Source organism: Orycteropus afer, unplaced genomic scaffold (genome assembly GCF_000298275.1).
Source record: "Orycteropus afer afer isolate SDZICR_OR568_19922 unplaced genomic scaffold, OryAfe1.0 scaffold00003, whole genome shotgun sequence".
Lineage (NCBI taxonomy): Eukaryota > Metazoa > Chordata > Mammalia > Tubulidentata > Orycteropodidae > Orycteropus > Orycteropus afer.
Genome location: NW_006921590.1, coordinates 8,009,802 through 8,031,504, shown reverse-complemented (window position 1 = coordinate 8,031,504; position 21,703 = coordinate 8,009,802). Strand labels below are relative to the sequence as shown.

At 39.2% G+C, this 21,703-nt stretch overlaps 1 protein-coding gene across 1 annotated transcript in view; it reads left to right on the top strand.

Moving 5' to 3' along the window:
* The window catches only part of RARB (retinoic acid receptor beta), a 609,455-nt gene that overhangs the window by 460,348 nt on the left and 127,404 nt on the right, over positions 1–21,703 (top strand). Inside the window, exon 3 of the mRNA XM_007936376.2 lies at positions 3,811–3,952. Coding sequence (XP_007934567.1) covers positions 3,811–3,952 — 142 coding nt within the window. The remainder of the gene's footprint in view (positions 1–3,810; positions 3,953–21,703) is intronic.

Sequence of the window (21,703 nt, the reverse complement as noted above, 5' to 3'; positions counted from 1 at the left end):
GCATAAATTTGAATAATACTCATATTAACGGGTCTTCCTTGTAGGTGTATGGATATTATCCTATCACTGACATCATTGTACTTCAGGACAGATCTTGAAACATCCTTTGTGATGATGAATGTCATGCCATTCCTCTTCAAACTGTCATTCCCCATGAGGAGACTGTAATCAACTCCATGGTGGAATCCATTGGAGCAGCTGAGTAGCTGCCTTAAGGATGTGGTCTGCTTCTAGTATATAAGAAGACAGCTTTGAGAAAGGTCTCTGGAGCTTTTTGGCACACTTGGATCCTGTGTGTAGCTGAGTCTTCATTCAGCAGTCTGCTGTGTTGTGTGATAATCTTGAGATGGTGCCATTTTACTTGTTGCCCCTGGGTTTGTTAGCCTCATGAGCCAACAGCTGCCTGAGTGAAGAGACACTCCAGCTCCAGTGGACCGAGAGCAAGAGGCAGAGCTGAAGCCCAAGGTTGACAGGCTTTCACCCAGCCCTTAGAGTTGGCACTTTGAACTCAGACTTCTAGACTCATAAATGGTAAGAGAATAAATCCGTTTCTTAAAACCACACACTTGTGGTATTTCTGTTAGAGTGACACTAGCAAACCAAAACACCCTCTCAGATTTTCTGACCCATCCACTTCCATCAACCTGTCTTTAACCTATCTCACTGACTTCAAGAGCTACCAGAACTTAGTATTTCTAATGCCTATTTTCATATATAACTAGTTTTGGTGAGAGTTTTGTTTCCCAAAGTATGGGGCTCCTAATTTTAGGTGGGACAGGTTCATGGCATAGAAGCTCATGGAATCATGTAGTGAAAAGCTTGTTTATTTTTCTCTGAGTTCCTCAAAGATAAAGTCTCAAGGCAGTGGTGATAGATCTCTAATGCTGGCTGAGTTCCCTTTGTAGGAAGGAGTGAACAGGACTGGGGCTTCATGCCTTTAGTAGATCCAGTATTCCTTGAAATTGAAATAATATCTGATTATTGTAGTGTTGTTTTACTTTATTGTATGAGTGCCTTCTGATATTGACAATTGGTGCTGGTTTTCTGATTAACCCAGAGAAAGAAAAAGTTGTAAAAGAAAGTATTAAGTAAAAATATTAAGTAAATAAAAATATTAAGTAAAAATATTAAAATATTTTAAATAAAAATATTAAGTAAATAAACACAATTCAGGAGGTATGGGGATGTGACTAGCCACACATGCACACATACACACAAAGTCCTGAAAGCAGTAGTCTACAAGGGAGAAAGGTTTATATAACAACTCATAACATCAACCGGGGGAGAAGGAGGATTTGTGTAATGTCAGCCTCCCTTTGGCCCCGGAGGGCATTGATGTTTACCCAACCCATGTATAAAAATACCTTGCGGCATATATTTTAGTCAGCAAGTATTCTACCATGGTGGAAATGATTTACTGAAACTTAGACCTTCTCCTGACATCCAGCCAAAGCTTTGATTTGGAAAACCAAGAAGTCCTATTTAGTTTCTGCCGTCATTGTTACTGACCTACCCTTACTGGGTAATTAGTGACATATAAAGTTCTTTAATTTTCCCTTCTTCTTTCATTTGTGCACCATGAGATTGTTTTTCTCCCCTCCACGGTCACTCAACTACGAATTTGCTGAGCCAAATATTTGGTTTTTAATAAATGGAGGAGGTCACCTTGTCCGTACTTCACTTTCTTCACACATGCAAAAAAGACTGTATCTTCCACTGTGTCGATGTTTCTTGGCATGAGAGCAGTGGAAGTTTCTGTAGGGTGAACATCTGGCAGCCAAAAGTGTCCTGTAGGTTTTTTTTGCAGTGAAACATATGTTTTGAGGTGACCATTCTGCACAGATTCTGTTAGGGTTTCAGAATATTTGTAACCTGTTATTTTAAATTCTGAACATATTTGTAGCTCTAGAGGTATGGAAATAAATTGTGTTTTCTTGGAAAATGTGTGTGTCTGGGATGTGCGACAAGAGTTGCAACCTTAAACAAAATTTCCAGGCATTTACAATTGAGCCATGCTAGTAAAAATATGTTTATTTAGACATTCAAATCCTAGGGTGTCCCTGTAAATATCCTAAACAATGTGTGTTACATGAGCTTTCTTTGCTAATGCGCTTTAGCTTTGAATGTTTTTAGTTCTGTCTCCTGGAGTGTTAATGTACTACAGAGAAAGTTGAACTCAGATAATGAGTCTTATTTTCTGTTCAGCACATTTGGCAATGGTTGTTCTTACATCCAAGAGAATTGTTTCTAATATAAAAGTCACTTCACATTTGATAGGTGAAGCTCCTTACTTTGAATATTCATAGTAATATAGAGGTCCTTTCCCATTTGGCAATTAGAAGACAGAAAAGACAGAGGTATACTCTTCACTCACTGTTCATTCATCTTTATATTTAACAGACATCAGGTGGTTATTGAATGTCTGCAAATCCATTTGGTAGTAATGGGAGGTCAAAGAGAGTTGGGGACTGTGAACTTTATTTCATCAACAATACACAAAAAGCATGATACATTGCTGCTTTTGTCAAAATATAATATTCCAAAAATTAAAAACTGTATCTTTTATTCAAATATACAGTAAGTTTTTTTAAAAAAAAAAAACTTTATTAATGAGGCAAATAATAAGATGATATAGCTGGTTCGAAGCAAGATATGGGGAAAATATCAGGAAAGGTAGGAAAGAAAGTTAGAAGGGAGGAAGGAAAATAGATACAAAAATAAATAAGATAGATACATGGGTAGATATGGTAAAAGGAAGAAAGACTACTAGAATAAGATTGCAAAATCAAATATAAAACTGATACATGTCTTACAGACAGTAAAGTTATAACCATTGTGGTTATATGTTCTACCAGGCAGAAATCTTTTGTGACTGTACTAGACAAAAATTATTTGTAACTTACCAGTCTTCTACACTCTTTATATAGTCTAGGTCTAATCAACAGTAAGTACAAAAAAAAAAGTTGCATTTCTCTGGAGTGTCTGATGACTCTTAGATGGGCTTGTCAGTCAGTGTTGTAGTCCAGTGCTGTCCAATAGAACTCTGTAATTATTCTATTTATGCACTGTCCAGTATGGTAGCCATTGGCCATATGTGGCTCTTGAGCATTTGAAATATGGGTAGTGTGGCTGAGGAATTGAATTTCTTTTATTTTGTCTAATTTTAATTAAATTTTATTTAAATAGCCACATGTAACCAGTGACTACCATATTGGACAGCACAGCTCTGATATGTCATCACATGGGTGGGCACACAGTAATTTTTCCTGCTTATTTCCAATTTTGGATATATATATATTTTTTCTGAATACTTTGCAAATTAAATCATATCTTAAATGCTGTAACAGGAGCCAAATATGTGAGAGAACTTGGAGAAGATGCTTTTGAAAGGATCTTATTTTTTCATGAGGCAAATTCTTTTGCAAATGTGATGCCTCACATATTGGGTTTCTTGATAGTAGGTTCACCTAAAATTTCTCTGGCCAGCAAGGGAAATGAAGCTTAAGCCTGTTTGGAAGGAACCCAACTCTGCATTATATTTTCCAAGTACATCTTCTTGGTATTAATTTTCCTTAGCAGGATAATAGCAGTCATGTCTAGTTTTGATTAAAAGGGGTTTTCTGGTTTGCAACAAAGCAAGAGCCACTATTAATATTTCACAAGGGTTTTAAAGTTAAAATAAGTTAACATTTCTGCTACCATCATTTCATTAAGTGAAAAGAGCAATCAATGTATTGATACAGTTGGCTTTGATTTCTCATTAAGCTCAGTTGTTTTACTTAGTTTTCTCATCTCCTTGCTTGCTTGTAGGGATTTTTCCGTAGAAGTATTCAGAAGAACATGATTTACACTTGTCATCGAGATAAGAACTGTGTTATTAATAAAGTCACCAGGAATCGATGCCAGTACTGTCGACTCCAGAAGTGCTTTGAAGTGGGAATGTCCAAAGAATGTAAGTGGACTCTCAGTTTTTTTTTTCCTGTTTACCTTAGCTATATGATTTGCTCAGCTTCCAAAAATCAAAATGTAGAGGACTTCAGTGCACAGAATTCAAACATGCCACTAGTGATATATTGCCAAGGGTAGGTGTAAACAGAAATGACATGAACATAGAATAACTGTGGAGATTTTCAGATAAAACTTGAGTGGCCATTGGTGAAAAGGCAGGGGCTGGATGTCATGAATGGCAGATTTGTATTCTGGAGTCATTACTAACTCACTGTGTGCACTCAATTATATCACACAAACCACCTGATGACTCCATTTCTCTATCTTACCAATGGGAATAAGGAATTTTGTCTGTATCATTAAGGAGAAAATGAGACAAGAGGCATGAATGTTAACAGTAGTAACGATCTTGTTTTTTTGTGAATAAAGGGGAAGGAAGGAAACTTTTCTTGTGGAAAAACATTTAGAAATTTTGGGCCATGGCATTTTTCCAAGCTTGATTTAGCTTTTCATGCCAAGCCATCCTCAATTCCAGACAATAATGCATTTTATTAACGCAAAGGAGAAGAGTTTAATAAATCCAAAATTGGTTAGTTGGTCTGTAAACATCTGCTAATCTTTATTTGATATATTCATGCTTTAATACAGACAGAATATATAGCCCACAAAAAAAAAAAAAAAATTCACTACTTTCATTCTCTGGTACTTTCAAATATTGTTGTTGTTGTTGTTGTTATATGCCATGGAGTCGGACCCGACTCATAACGACCCTCCTTGGGTTTCTGAGGCAGTATTACTACGGAATTAGATTACCCCTTCTTCCTTCTGAGGAGTGGCTGTTGGGTTTGAACTGCCAGCCTTCTGATTAGCAGTCAAGTGCCTTAGGTACTACGCTACCAGAGCAGCAAAGTGACAGGCAAATTGATCCACTCAGAAAGGAATATTGTTGTTGTTGTTATGTGCCATTGAGTCAGACCCGACTCATAGTGACCCCTCCTTGTGTTTCTGAGGCAGTAGCACTGCCGAAGTGGATTGCCCAACCTTCCTTCCAAGGAATGGCTGGTGGGTTTGAACCGCAGCCTTCTGGTTAGCAATCAAGTGCCTTAGGCACTACACTTTCAGAGCTCCCCAGAAAGGTATAAGGAATATGTTAATGATGTGTGCCAACTCTTAGGGGTTTTCTGCTTCTTCATTCATTGTATCATTTGAGGATTAGGTAGGAGCTCTGGTGGCATAGTGGTTAAAGCATTTGGCTGCTAACAAAAAGATCAGTGGTTTGAATCTACCAGCTGCTCATGGGAGAAAGATGAGACAGTCTGCTCCCATAAAGATCTGTAGCCTTGGACACCCTATGGGACAGTTGTATTCTGTCCTAAAGGGTCGCAATAAGTCAGAATCCACTCAATGGCAGTAGGTTTTGAAGGCCTGCTGTGTGTCATGCACTGGATTAGGGAACTCTGGAGATGTGTGGGACATGGCTGTTGCCCTCCAAGAATGTAGAGTGAAAAGGTAGGCAATGCATTCATGATCCTACAGTGAAGGTAGAAGAATTATTTATAAGCCAGGGGTTCTTAGATTTCTTAACTGGGAAGTACGGCCTTTGGGAGAGACCTACTGAGGAGGAACAGCCTTGTAGCCAAGCAGCATTGCATGATGGTGCTCAGCTGGGACACTGGCCCTCTGTTGAGAATTACTGCTTGTGGACTGTAGGGGATGTTTCTTGGTTGTCCACCCAACATCCTTCCCATCCCATTACCTGTTGTAACTGTACAAGCTTTGAGTTTACTTTTCTGTCTCTTGTGTTATACTTTTGGTAAAGCTTCAGGGTTGGAATCAACTTAGTATAGTCAAGAAATCAGCATATTTCATGCATAGTTGCAGTCATTGATTCATGGTGTGAATGTGTAACCTAGGCCAAACCAATGAAAGTGAATTTAAGACTCATGTTTAGAATATTCTCACAGTAGTGCCCTCCCTTTCAATACATGAGAATGAGTAAGCAAGTAGACACAGACACTACTGCCAAGTATCCTCCAACCCCAAGGGAAGTCAGCTGAGAACAAAACTGGCACTGTGGATGGAGGAATGGAAAGATATAATCTGGGCTGTTAATGGCATCAATGAGTACACTAAACCAATCAACCTTGAAACCTCTGGCTCCAGATGATTTTGTTATACTTGCCAAGAATTACTCTTCAAGTTGGTTTAGGTTGGAGTTCCTGGTCATATTTAGAGTCCTGATGAATAAGAATGGACTGAGCCATCAGACAGGCCATCAGACATCTTGCCTGTACCATTCTTTCTGCAGATGGTCTTTTTCCTCTGGGTGCTTCTGTCTACAGCTGATGGGTCATTTTCCACATTTCTGCTGGGATCCTTTGATCTCTTTAAGTTTATAAATATTGACTTATTTGATATCAATGAATGTAGGTATATAAAGCTAATGCCTAGTTTAGGCCCAAATCCTTCCGTTGAAGAGAAAAGCATGATACTGATATGTAGTGAACAGATTATGTATGTGTGATATAATTATGTATAATCTGTAAGTGAGACCCATAGCTCAGCCACCTAATGCTCCATTTTCATTCTAACATTGTGGGCATGGATGCCATACTGCATTTCTGTGGGAGAATTTCAGTTAAGGCTGAAATTATAAATGAGTAAGCCAGATGTGGACTTGGGGAAAAGCAGTATTTTGCATTTATTTTGTGTGGGCTGGAGACTCATTTCCTGCTTACGTTACTTAAAACCCATATTCTGTGACTCTGAAAAGCTGGTAGCTTGGTAGGCAATTAAAAAAAAGAAGTTTACACCCACAGGAAAATTCTAATTTCAACCCTCAAGGAACTTATCACCTTAATTAGATTTAAAAATGTATAAATGGGACAGAAATGGGATCATTATGTCCAAGTATATAAAAATAAATATATTTTTGTTAGAAGGAAGTTGAGGGAAGAAATAACTCCCTGGAGTATAGGAATTGAAGGTCTAAGATACTTTTTTTTTTTTTTTAATTGAAACAGAAGGAAGCAGGAAAATATGAGAATCGGTAACCAATTATGCCACTGTATATGCAGCTGAAATGAACCCAAGAATAATAGATACCTATAGAATGTTAGAACTGAAAAGGGATCTTAGAGATTGATTTCCACTCACCTCTATCATTTGACATACAAGTACTCTAGGACTCAGAAAGATGAAACGATTTTCCCAGTAATACCCAACTGGCCAAAGGCAGAGCCAAAGCTACGATTCAAGTCAGCCACCTATTTGCAATGTGTTCTCTGCTATACTGAGATTAGCAAGATTCACATGTGTCTTAAGTATCATTTCTAGCCATAAGACATGTCAGTTCAGTTGGATTTGTCAGAGCTCTTTGGATGCATATATCACATGCCCCTCTGAGAATATATATTTTTGGTGAGGGAATAGAATACCATGATTGGTTAGGTTTGAGTCATGTGACAGTCCCAGAAGCCTGGTACTGAGGTCAGTGCCACCCAAATCATGTGGGCCAAGAGTGAGGGAAGAGATCCTTCTCAGGAAATAAGAAATACAGAAAGCAAAAATGACCTCATCTCCACTGTGACATGTCAAGTCCCACAGTCCTGTTACCAGTACATTCTTCTCAATTGATAAATCAATTCTTTAGGCTGTGAAGAAAAAAATATATAGCTATAACTGAACAAAATGTATAATAATGTTATAGTAATAATGATAGCTAACATTCAGAAGGTGTTTTCTATCTGTCAGGCACTGCACTAACCAGTTCTAATGCATTTGATCTTCACAAGAGCCCTATGAGAGAGGTTAGTTATAATCCCTATTCTTCTTCTTCCTTCTTCCTTCTTCTTCTTTTTTTGGTGGAGGGGGGCAGATGTAGAAGCTGAGACACAGAAAGGTTAATCAGCTTACACAAGGTAGCACAGCTAGTAAGGGGCAGCACTGGGGTTTAAATTCAGGTAGTATAACCAAAAAGTCTGAACTTAAGCTGCAGTATATACTGCATCCCATAAAAAGCAGGATTTAAAAATCTGAGTTCACATAACCATTCTGTTCTATTTTATTGCCAATGGTTAATAAAGTAATAATCATGCCCTTTATTCTATATTAGAGATAAACCCCATAGAAAACCGTGTACAAATTTAATTTCTATAGATCTAATTTGATTTTTAAATATACACAGGGACTTACTAGTAAAATAAATCCTTTTGCCTGGCCCACCAGAAATGCATGATTACTTCTTAATTTTTCTGTCTTCCAAATGCTAGTGAGTATACCTTACATTTTCCAAGAACATTATAGAACTAAGGTGAACCCTCTGCAAGGAATAGCTAGTTATCTCTCAAGCCATGGAATTTGAAAGTGGTAATGGCAAGTGAAAAGAATCAATTTTCAGCAGCATTCTAAAAGTGGTATGGAAATTTATGAAGAACTTGGGAAGGAGGTGAAGGAAGCAAAATGACTGCTGGAAGGGTGGGAGGCTTGTAACACTGTCACCAAAGGAAAGCATGTGGCAAAGCCCTCAAATGAAAATGGGAAGTAGAAAGAAACAAAATGAAGATGGAAAATTTGGAACTGTGAAAGAGATACCCAGACAAACTTATGATACAAATAATTGCTGTAATGAGGAAGGAGAAGGTTTGAGAGGATGCCACCTTTAGACTGTAGGACTAAGACATTTGAGTCCATTTAAGAAATTCAAATACATAGTTCACATCTTTAAACCAAGCATCAGCAAACTTTTCTTACAGTTTGGCACGGCTTTGTGGGCCATAGATCTCTGTCACAATTACTCCACTATGCCACTGTAGTGCAAAAACAGCCATAGACTATACATAAACAAATGGATATGGCTGTGTTCTAATAAAAATTTATTTACAAAAACAGCTAATGGGTTGTATTTGGCCTGCAGGCCATAGTTGGCCTTTAAGTCACTAACCCCATGGCCAGTTGTGCCACTTAGGATTGCTCTGTGATCTCATCTCTGGTTCCTTCCCACTCTTCTCTCATCATCTCTTACCAGTGAATAGCACAGCTTCTATCACACTGGACCACATCTACCCAAGAGCCTCACACCTTCATATTTCTGAAAAGGCTATTTCATAGAATTGGGGTTCTACCTCCTCTGTCACATGAATGCCAGAGCCCACTGAAATGACACCTCCTCTTTGAAGCTTCCCCTAAATATCACCCCACATTCTAGGCATAATTCCTCATCCTTCCCCCTGCATTCTTATGTGCTTTATACATATTTGCATGAACTGCAAACTTTTTATATTATAATGTAGTTCTCCAGACACCATGAGTCTTCCTGGCTTAATTATAAGCTCCTGAAAAGCAAGCATCATGTCTTCCTCACCTTGTAGCTCCAGAATTTAGCAAGGTGTTTTGCTCATTGAATCTAGATGGGTTGAGTGTTTAAAAGTAGCCATTTAAAAAAGACAACCAAATCTGGCATCTCCCTGGCTTTACAACATTTGTCAGACGTAAGGCTTGTTGAGTATGTATCCATTCAAATCTTAGTCATCTGCATATCTGCTATGGGCCCAGAACAAGTTATTCAACTTCTTTGGGACTGTGTTTTCTACCTCTGTATAAGGAATATTACTATAGAGTAATAGCCCAGGCATGATGTGAGAATTGATGCTTTCAATACTGTTCAGACAACAGTGTTTCTGCAGACTGCTTCCTCCTCTCAGTCCTCTGCCCTAGAAGACAGCAGATCTCCTAGTGCATTTGCCAGCAAAAAGGCTGAGCCTAGTAAGCATCTTGTGTAACTGTGGGTGGCAAAAGCCAAGTTAGGGTGGAAAGGCCCTGAAGGCCTGAGATGACTAAAATAAGTGAGCAGTAGACAAGGAGTGGAGTCAGATCCATCTTCACCAAATCTTGGCTGTCAAGGTGCTCACTGACAAAATGAGAAGATCCATAGATAGACTAGAATTGGGGTTTAGGAAGCCAAAAGGAAACTGAAAGACAAGAATTCAGTGAGAGACCAGACCTGTGTGCTGTGATGAAGAGAAAATAGTGGCCCCTGGATGTCTCAAGCATTTGACCAGGTTCCCACAGGCCTCTAGCCACTCAGATTAGGTACCCATTTCTGTAACAAAGATGCTGTGGGAAGTACTACTGTTACCAGCCCCCCCCCCCATTGTATCTCTTCTCTTCTGTCTGAAAACCACCCTTAATTCACTGAGGAATCTTTTTTGTCTTGCTCTTTGAGCTTATATTTCTGTGGCCTGTGTCTTTGAATTGTGAGCAAAACATGTCTTTGATTTTGTTTCAGCATGCTGCTTAGTGTTTATTTCACAGCATTTTTTTCCTATGACAGTTTCATAAGTGTGTTAGTAGAACTGAGCAATTGAATAATCTCTGAATTTAAGAGTCCCTAAGTGCTCGTTGACACCTTCTCATTTGGGGCATATTGAGCTTAAAAACAGCATTTTACAAAGTCTCTAAATTTTGATTTATACTTTACACATGAACTTCCCCATAGTTTGATTGGGTGGAATGACTGTGCCTTATTTGAAGACACTTAGATCCTTCCACTGGAGAGTTTTGTTGTCCTGGTTTTCTGTGTTTCTCTTGTTTCCCCTTTAGAGTTAAACTTATATTAAAACAAACCTTTTGGATTAAAGGCACTTAACCTCAGTTAAAATCACTTTTGTTGGTGCACAAATTATATTGATGTGCTTATTGTTTCTGCTGCTGGATTTTACTGGCTTAATAACAAGGAAATTCATATTGTATGTTGCCCTCTGTGCTTGGGAAATTACATAAAAATCATCATCAGGGCACTTAATGTCTTTCTAATTTTAGTTTATTTCTTCATTTGTTCCCATGTTACATCCAAGCCTGTGACTGTGTTTCCAGGTTCATTGTGAGCATTGTATTCTGTTCAGCAAAGACACTGCAGTAGCCACCCCTGCACACCTTCTCCTTTCACCCCACCACTCACAAATCCCCAAAGAGCGCCCCTCCAAATTAAAGAAGTAAATGAAAGGCTGAAAACTTCATATTTTTGTGTCTAAAACTGTCGTAGAAGCTGGAAACTAAAAATCTGCTGCTCCTTTCTGTTTGCCAAATGTTACTGTTTTCCTGTATCTGTCCTGGAGATAAAAAAACAAATTCCGTTTGGGCACCAGCAGCCCAGTGATGTCAGTGCCACTGTGGGACTTGAAGCCCATTAACACTCAGGCTGCAGAGGAAGTGTTAAAATTCCTTCAGCTTTACGAACACAGTTCTCCCCACAGCTTGTCCCCTGGAAAGATGACACTCAGCACATTCTCACCTTAGAAAAATGATAAATTTCCATTACACAACAGGACAGATCAGGGGAAGGAACAGAAGGCTTTGCAATTAGCTTGAGCTGGGTTCAAATTTGGCCCTACCCTGCATCTTGGGCGAGATGCATACCTTGGCTCTAAGCGGAATTAACTCAATTAACAAGATGGGTGTTATCACACCAACATACAGGATTGTTTTGTGGATTGAATGTCTACATTTAACACTGAACTTGGCACACAGTAGGTACTAAATAAATTCTAGCTCTTCTTTCTCTGGTGGTGACACACACTCTGTTTTGTGCTGCTGTGGCTATTGCCACAGCTATTTGCATAATAATAACTACAGCCTTGATCACACTTCAAAAGAAAAGTGAGGGTGGAGGCTCTATTAGTTTTGAATTGTTTATAACACCACAGTGCAGAATGATAGCCCCAAATATCATGTCACAGCACTAAAAATAAAGCTTGCAAGTTTAGTTTCTAAAATAAATATCTACCTTCCTTGGATACTGTAAACTGGGAGGCAGATGGTTCAATTGCCTGGAGATGCTAAGACATGTATAATCAGCAAATGGCAGGAGATCCTGGTATCGTGAAACCCAACTCCATGAAGAAAACCGAACTGGACTGTCAGGAAGGATATGTCGCCTTCTTCCTCCCTATATCAGACAGCTCAAAGTGAGGCCCCTGGGATCTTCCATATAGTGCTGAACCCAAACTGAATCACTAAGTAGGCAAAGTCACCTGCCTCCCAGCATCCTCTTTTCTTCTTCCACTTAGCACCTTCCATCTTTCCTCATGATTTAAGTGTGGGACTCTGTAGCCACCCTTTCTTCTGGATTCATCATCTGTCTTCTCCCAACCAAATCTTCCCCACCCTTTGGCCTTCCTAGGGCTGCTTTTGCAGTCAGCCACACTAGAGGAAAGCTGGGACATCAGTGACAGTATGGGAGTCAGTGATCCAAAAATGTTTTACCAACGTAGTGTCTCCAACAACTTTTCAGGTCATCCCATGTGGAAGGTAGGACAAGAATAGTATTCTGATTCTTGATTTCCTGAGATTCACAGAAGTTAAGAGGCCTGCCTCAAGTCACACTGCTGGCTAGACCCATGGGTCTTAATTCTCATCCCCAGTTGCCTGTCAGTTACACTTTGCTTTTCTAACAGGAAGGTCTTGTGGCATTTAATGATACAGAGTTTTCAATTATCTTCACCCATATTTGCTCTCAAATAAAATATTGTATTAGTTACATATGTGATTTGATTTGATATGTATACTAGTTTAATGCAGTATTTCCCAGAATGTAAACTGTACACACAGTGGTATGAAGCATAGTTTTACGCATAGATTTTACTCCTTGCCAAGCAAGTACTGAACTTGGCAAGGAGTAATATCAAATTATATAGTGATAAAGTTATCTACTTTTAATATCCATTAAGTCTTTTCATTATCCATGAGAAAAATCTCAATTTGATGCTAGTACAATCTTTAATTAATACCTCTCAAACCATTGCTAATCTCTCTTTTCGACACAGAGAGGACAGGCAACATTACATAGCCAAGACTGAATCACATGGTTGTATTTATTTCAGGAATCTGAAAACTCTTTCTTAAATCCAGATAGTAAATTTTTTAGAGTTTGCAGGCCATTAAGTGTCTGCTACTGTGACTCACCATTGCCATCGTAGCAAGAAAGCTACATGAATGAGCATGGCTTCGTTCCAGTAAGACTTTATTTATAAAACCAGGCAGCCAGCTTGGCAATCCAAAACCAAACCTACTGCCATTGAGTCAATTCCAACTCATAGTGATGGTATAGGGCAGGGTAGAACTGCCCCCAGAGGTTTCTAAGGCTGTACTTGTGATGGAAGCAGACTGCCTCATCTTTATCACTCAAAGCAGCTAGTGGATTCAAACCACTGATCTTTTGCCTAGCAGATGAATGCTTTAACCACTGTCCCAACAGAGCTCCTTACAGATCCTGCTTGTTTTTAACCTTGTCCTCTCTCCATGACAGATAATATTACTTTTCCCTTTATATAAAATTACAGTATAATTTCCTTTAAACTTTAAGCAAAAAACAAAAAAAAAGAAAAAAAAAAGAAAAAGAAAGGATTGATTTAGGTAGAAATCGTGAGTATGGTGGTCTGTGAATATGTAGAATGTTGTGAAGGACTGAAGTTTGAGAAACCTTGGTTTCGTTAGTTGATCAGGTGTTCTTATATCTAACAGGGATAGAAGCGAAGTCTGGACTGGTCCCTCATCCCCTCTGGAGCCACATGCCTTACTTCACTCTTCCCCATGTCCTAAGCTATATGCACCTGCAGGACAGTTAACCGGGGCTTGCTTTTCTTGAACCTGCAAGGTTTAGTCCTGACCTGGCACAAGGTCATGTGTACTCTGTCATGGTGAGATTTGAAGTGCCCAGGCAAACTGGCAGGGGGGATCTGAGAGACAAGGAAACACTCGCCTTACACCACTGACTCTGCCTCATGGAGAGTGACAGTATGTGTAATGGTATAAAGCATTGATCAACTCACAGGCTGGCCTGGATTCAAACCTGAGCCCCATCACTATTACTTGGCTCTTTGTGATCTTAGACAACATCTTAACATCCTTGCATCTCACTTTCTTCATCTGTAATATAGGGATGATAATATTATGCACCTTATCTGGTTATTGGGAGGAATAAATGAATGAATGTATGACAGGGCCTAAAAACACTACTAGCTATTATTACTTACTCTTCTAGTAGATAATGACCCATCCTGAGCTCCAAAAATACCATATTTGATCATCAGTATTGTCCGTAGTGATTGTACAAGCAGCAAATGTTCCTCCCAGCCCAGTGGTCCATTTGCTTCAATAAGAATTATTCTTAAATTTGAAATTTATCCTTGGGTGCTCAAACTTAACCCTGCAAAGCAAAGTAGAAGAGTAGATGGGGCCAGATAAACACAGACTGGGAGTCAGGGCCCTTTGTGGCTTACAGAAAGGGCTCTAAGTACATCAGCATGGGCAGAGCCTGCACAACTGCCCTAGCCTGCCCAGGAGCCTGATTTCTGTCCACATTCCCCAAAGTGCACTATGGCCCAGCTGCAAGTAGCCATTGAGCATGTCCGCAGCATGATGCAGACTCATGTCTCAGGGCCGGCGCATGCCATTCTTTCTGCTCCAATGCCCTTTCCCTACTCTTCTTCCTTTAACCCATGCTTCTCCTAGGTACACGCACACACTTCTCTAACAGTGGGAAACAGTGTGGAGCACTCACTTCTCTCCACAGTGTGAAATGTTAGTGCTGCTTCTATTGGGGAACTTTTCAGAGTCAAACTTGATTTTGAGATCAGGAGACACACACACATACAAATTTCTTATACTGGCTGTGAGTACCTTGAGTGTAGGAACTGACTCTTGTTTGTTTTTTTCTCTCTTTTTTTTCCCCCCCAATGGGGGCAGTCCTCAACTGAGATATTTGGAATGTTTTGGAGGCAAAGGATACTTGGAAGACTGTAGTGTAAGGATCAGGAGCTTTTGTTTGATCCTCCCAAAAGTTATATTTTTCAAGCCCATAGACTTAAAAATGAAATGCAAGCTTAAAGAATTGTTAGGTCCTATTGCTAGGTCCTATTGCTATAATAATAATTTTAAAAAGAATGGGTAAAAATGTAAAACAAAATTCAAATTAAAAAAAGAAAAGACCAGACTTGATGGTCTGAAAGAGACTGAAAGAACTCCTGAGACTGTTGCCTTAAGACAACCTTCTAATCTGAAACTCAGGACACTCTCGGAGATCATCTCTCAGGCAAATAATATACAGGTCTGGTGGCATGGTGCCTAAGGCATTTGACTGTTAACCAGAATGCTGGTGGTTCGAACCCACCAGCCACTCCTTGGAAGGAAGACTGGGCAGTCTACTTCCATAGAGATACCACCTCAGAAACCCAAGGAGGGGTTGCTATGAGTGGAATTGACTTGACAGCAGTGACTATAGTATATAGTATTGCCATAATGGGCTCATTTTTTACCTTTTTCATTTTACCGCCTCCTCTACTGTATACCATATGAATAAATAATATGTTACTTCATGACATGAAGTCCTGTCATTGTTTGTTCCATGGTGGACATAGCCAGATGGAACCTGTAAATAGATCCCAACAGAGAAGATTTGCTTTCTCCCAAAACTACACACACACACTAAATTTCATCAAATCCATAATTTGTTAAAGTGCACCATTGTTTTATATACCACCAAGATGAAAACAGGAGCTCTGGTAGCATAGTGGCTAAAGCACTTGACTGCTAACCAGAAGGCTGGCGGTTCAAACCCACCAGCCACTCCTTGGAAGGAAGGTTGGGCAATCCTACTTCCGTAGTGATACTGCCTCGGAAACCCAAGGAGGGGTCGCTATGAGTCGGGGCCGACTCGACGGCACATAACAACAACAACAACAACAAGATGAAAACACTGCCAATTAAACTATGACACACCAAAGATTGTAAAACAGGTGGCTATTTCAGAGAAGGAGGCTGGGAAGGGGAGAAAACAGTTATCAACCCTGTTTGGGAAAAAAAGAAGTACCTCACATTCTAGGCTGAAAATATTCTATGTTTTCATCTTGAGCTATTTTTCATTCTGCTTTAAATAGACATTGATAAAACCTCAGTGCCCAAAGACAATCCCCAGCACAGAGAGTTGGCTGAATAAATATGCAAGCGCTTCTAAAATAGCTGGCGGAGAGCCCTTTGTTTGGAAACAAATGTCTCCATGAAAATAGCAACCTGAAATTCTCCTGCAGTCCCTGTGTTTTGGGGCAGTGAACATGGCCCTTTAAGTACCTTCTCCCAGTGACAGCAATTCTCTGGAGGGTGGCTACCTAAATTGCTCAATAAATCCGTGCATAGAGTGCAGTCTGGAAATTTGCTGTTCCTGGAGTGGTATCTAGCACTTAAGCACCATTTTTTCTCCCTCTGCCATAGCAAAATATTAACTATTGCAATTAGGTTATTTTCTCAGCTTTTCCCTTTGAAGCTAAAAACAGAGTTGAGCAATTGTCTTATGAACTAGACTGATGGAGACAGGCCCTTTTCAGTACTGAGACCAAGGAAAGCAGACACCTTATTTCCTCAAGAGAAGAAATGCTTTTAAACTTAATATATACTTGACTGCCCCAACACTTCATTTTAACAGTATATGATACCTTCACGATTTTCTAGATTTCTAGTTTATTTTCAAAATCATGTTAGGAAGAAATGTTTTATGTTGATGTGAAAGAATGCAAGTCCTCCATTGTTCTTTGCTTGTTTTATTTTTGTAGGTATTATAACATCACTTACTCTGGCTTCTAAACAGCAAGTTTAGTTCAGCAATAATGTTTCAATCTTAAAATAGAACGAAAGAATTTTGCTGGCTTTTCAAAATGGACCCTTGTAGAAGCCAGCGGTGATAAGCCCTTCCAAACGGAAAGAAAAAGTTGCTTCTAGTAAACGCTGTCAACTGGGGATTGAATGAGGACAGGAAAAGAATCAAATGCAAAATAGAATGAGAGGATTCCCACCTTGTGTCCAGTTGGTGTTGGGACAAAGCATTTCAGTGGTTTTCAGCTGAATGAAATTTGCCTGTGGCACCTTTGGACTTTGAGCTCTCAGAAATCTGAAAATAAGCAGGCTCAGAATGAACACCCTTCCCACCTTCTCACCCTGTGGATGTAGCCCAATGAGTGATTTCAGGGAGAAGGACATTGGGCTTCCTCCAGCCTCCTGGGGCTGAGCAAACATTCGGAGATGGCCTTCCCCAGGATAATAATGGGGTCCAGGCTTGCAGAATGCAAAGCCTCATTTCGGTTTTTGCTAATTGTCCACTGTGTGTGGTTGTATTTCCTGAATAATAGAAATACATCTGTCAAATTGAAATGTGGTCCTTTATGCGATCAGAATGGCTGGCGGTAAAAGGACTGACAGTGTTTAAGTGTTGGTGAATATGAAGTGTCTAGAACTTTCCTATACATGGCTGGTGGAGTATAAAATTGAGACAAAAATTTGAAAAACTGTTTGGTAGTATCTCTTAAGGCTAGATATATGTCTATCAATGTAACCCAGTAATTTTATTCCTGGGTACATACATACTCTAGAAATGAATGGATAAACCCACCAAAAAATATGTATAAGAATGTTCACAGCTGCTTTATTCATAAATGCCAAAACCTAGCAACAACTCAACAATAGAATATGTAAATAATTTGTGACATATTCAAATAATAGAATATGCTTAGCAATGAGATAAAACCACTGATAAATGCAACAACATAGATAATTCCACAACAAGCAAAATGTGTCTATGTGATAGAAGCCAGCCTGGTGGTTACCCCCTAGGAAGGGGATATTGATTGGGAAGGAACAGGGGAAATTTGAGCAGTGCTGGAGGTTCTAAATTGTGGCCTGTGTAGTGATTTTTGTTGTTAGTTGCTTTCGAGTTGACTCCAACTCATGGGGATTTTATGTAAAACAGAATGAAATGTTGCCTGGTCCAGTGCCATCTTCATGATCTTTCATATGTTTGAGTCCATTCTTGTGGTTACTGTAACAACCCAGTTCTTAATGTACATTATGCATGTAAATTATACCACATTAGGAAGAAAAAAAAATTGAAATGTGCTAGTAATATTGGAGTGCCATGGGACGTCCATTCCTACCCGTGCATAGAGAAATGCTGTTATCACCAAAGAGAAATGTAATACCTTCTCATTAGAAGAATCCTCTCTCTTTAACATTTCTTCAGGAGGTATATTGACCTCTTTGACTTCTGCATTTTCTTGTGATTGGGACCCTTTCCCCTTGCCTCTTTGAATGCCAAAGGCGTATCAGAGGGAGAGTATTTACTCTTAGTTCTCTGAGGATGGTTGTGTGATACCTGTAATGGCATCAACCCACCTAATGAGCTTTTCTCTTCAGTGCTATTCACTGCAAATTAATAACCCATAGATCTATTTACAGCTTGTTGTGTTTTCAAAAACTATTTCAGCCATCAAGTAATAAACACTCAGGAAAAAGATAATGTAAGAATTGTTATTTTTACATGTTAGTAATTATCAGCAATGTAAATAAATTTTTCTCAGATATGTAATATAATGTACCTGGATATATTTACAACACATAAAAATATGTATGTAGAAATATCCTCTGCTAAACCTATATATGCGTGTGGTTTACTCCCAAAGGCCATCCCACACATGTTCAGCTTACAGATCTACCTATGTATCAATTCAAAAAGTGTTGTTTGTTATTATTGTTATTGCAGGATTGTGTATGTAATAGTATTTCCCATTGTTACCTTTTACTCTTGTGTACCTCCCATTGTGTTCTTTTGCTTTGGTCGTGTTGTACTGATCTCTCCCCTCATTGTGAATTATGTGTCCCTTCACCTAAGTTAATACATGTCTACTATCTAGTTAGTGATTCTCCCTGCCTCCCCCTTGCATCCCTTGTAACCATATCAAAGAATGTTATGCATAAACCTTTCCTTGACTTTTTAAAATAGTGGTCTTGTACAATATTTGTCCTTCTGTGATTGACTTATTTCACTCAATATAATGTCCTTGAGGTTCACCCATGTTGTGAGGTATTTCACAGATTCATAATTATTCTTTAATGTCCTGTAGCAGTCCATTGTATGTATGTACCATAGTTTGCTTATCCTTTGATCTATTCATAGACATTTAGGTTGCTTCCATCCTTTTTGCTATTGTAAATAACGATGCTGCAGGATCCAGGTAAGGGGAGGCAGACAGACCCCACCCCAAGAGACAAGAAGAAGGGGAAAAGCTGGGGACGACAAAAGCCACAGGATCCAGGTAAGGGGAGGGTGGAGAAGTTTCGAACAGCTAAGGGAGATAAACTTGTCTGTCAGTTTGCCATACTGTGGTGATTTGCATGTTGCTGTGAGGCTAACCCTAACCCTCTAACCCTAACCCGATGTTTCAAAGGCCAGCAGGGTTGCATATGGTGCACAGGTTTCAACACAGCTTACAGACTGAGATAGACTAAGAAGATGGGAGGAGCCATCCACTTCTCAAAGAATTGGCCAGGAAAAACCTTATGAATAATGGAGAAACACTGTCTGACACATTATTGGACAACTTTATGAATAGCCTGGAAACATTGTCTGATACAGTGCAGGGAGACAAGTCCCTTGGGTCAGAAGGCACTCGAAATATGACTGGGAAAGAGCTTCCTCAGAGTACAACCAACCTTGATACAGATAAAGTAAAGCTTTTGGGACCTCTATTTTGCTGACATTTCATGACTCAAATTGAGAGGAGACAGCTGCAAACATCCATTAATAATTAGAAGATGGAATGTATGAAGTATGAATCTAGGAAAATTGGAAGTTGTCAAAAATGAAATGGAATGCATAAAGATTGATATCCTAGGCATTAGTGAGCTGAAAGAAGCTCTGGTAGTGTAGTGCATAAGGCACTTGACTGCTAACCAGAAGGCTGGTGGTTCAAACCCACCAACCACTCCTCGGAAGGAAGATGGGGCAATCTACTTCTGTAGTGATACTGCCTTGGAAAACCAAGGAGGAGTCACTATGAGTCGGGTCCGACTTGACCGCATATAACAGCAACAACAAGTGAGCTGAAATGGACCAGTTTTGGCCATTTTGAGTCACACAACCATATGCTCTACTATGCTGGGAATGACAATTTGAAGAGGGATAGCATCACATTCATCATCTCAAAGGATGTTTCCTGATCCATCCAGAAGGATAATGCTGTCAGTTATAGGATAATATCCACACACTTACAAGGAAGACCAGTTAATACTACTATTATTCAAATTTATGCACCAACCACTAAAACCAAAGATGAAGAAACTGAAGATTTTTATCAACTTCTGCATTCTGAAATTGACTGAATATGCAATCAAGATGTGTTGATTGTCATTGGTGACTAGAATGTAAAAGTTGGAAACAAAGAAGAATTACCAGTATTTGGAAAATTTGGCCTTGGTGACAGAAATAACTCTGGAAATCACATGATAGATTTTGCAAGACCAATGACTTATTCATTGCAAATACCCTTTTTACAACAATGCACACGGTGGCTATACACATGGACTTCACCAGATGGAGTATACAGGAATCAGATTGACTACATCTGTGGCAAGAGGCCATGGAAAAACTCAGTATCTTTGGCCAGAACAAAGCTAGGAGCTGATAGTGGAACAGACCATTGACTGCTCATATCCAAGTTCAACTTGAAGTTGAAGACAATTAAAACAAGTTTATGAGAGGCAAAATATGACCTTGAATATATCCCTCCTGAATTTAGAAGACATTTAAAGAATAGAATTGATGCATTGAACATCAGTGACTGAAAACCTGAAGAATTGTAAGATGACATCAAGAACATCATCCATGAAGAAAGCAAAAGTTCATTAAAAAGACAGGAAAGGAAGAAAAGACCAAAATGAATGACAAAAGAGACACTGAAACTTGCCTTTGAGTGGACAGTTGCTAAAGCAAATGGAAGAAATGAGAAGATAAAAGAGCTGAACAGAAGATTTCAAAGAGCAGTTCGAGCAGACAAAGCCAATTACTATAATGAAATGTGCAAAGATCTAGAGTTACAAAACTGAAAGAGAAGAGCACACTTGGCATTTCTTAAGCTGAAAGAACTGAGGAAAAAATTTAAGCCTCAAATTGCAATATTGAAAGATTTCCATGAACAAAATATTGAATGGTGCAGGAAGCATCAAAAGAAGAAGGAAGAAATACACAGAGTCACTGTACCAAAAAGATTGGTCAACATTTCAGGAGGTGGAATATGATCAAGAACCAATGGTACTGAAGGAAAAATTGAAGCTGCACTGAAGGAATTGATGAAGAACAAGCCTCCAGGAATTAACAGAACACCCACTGAGATGTTTCAACAAATGGATGCCCCACTGGAGGCACTCACTCAGCTATGCCAAGAGATGTGGAAGACAGCTACCTGACCAACTAACTGGAAGAGATCCATATGCATACCCATTCCAAAGAAAGGTGATCCCACAGAAAGTGGAAATTATTGAACAATATCATTAATATCCCATGCAAGTAAAATCTTACTGAAGATAATTAAAAAATGGTTGCAGCAGTATATTGACAGAGAGCTTCCAGAAATGCAAGCTGGATACATAGGATGTGGAATGAGAGATATCATTGCTGATGTCAGAAGGATCTTGGCTCAAAGCAAAGAATACCTGAAAGATGTTTACTTGTGTTTTATTCACTATGCAAAAGTATTCTATTGTGTGGATCATAACAAATTATTGATAACATTGAGAAGAATGGGAATTCCAGAACACTTAATTGTACTCATGAGGAACCTGCACATAGACCAGGAGGCTGTCATTCAAACAGAACAAGGGGACACTGCATGGTTTAAAATGAACAGAGTGGGTCAAGGTTGTATCCTTTCACCATACT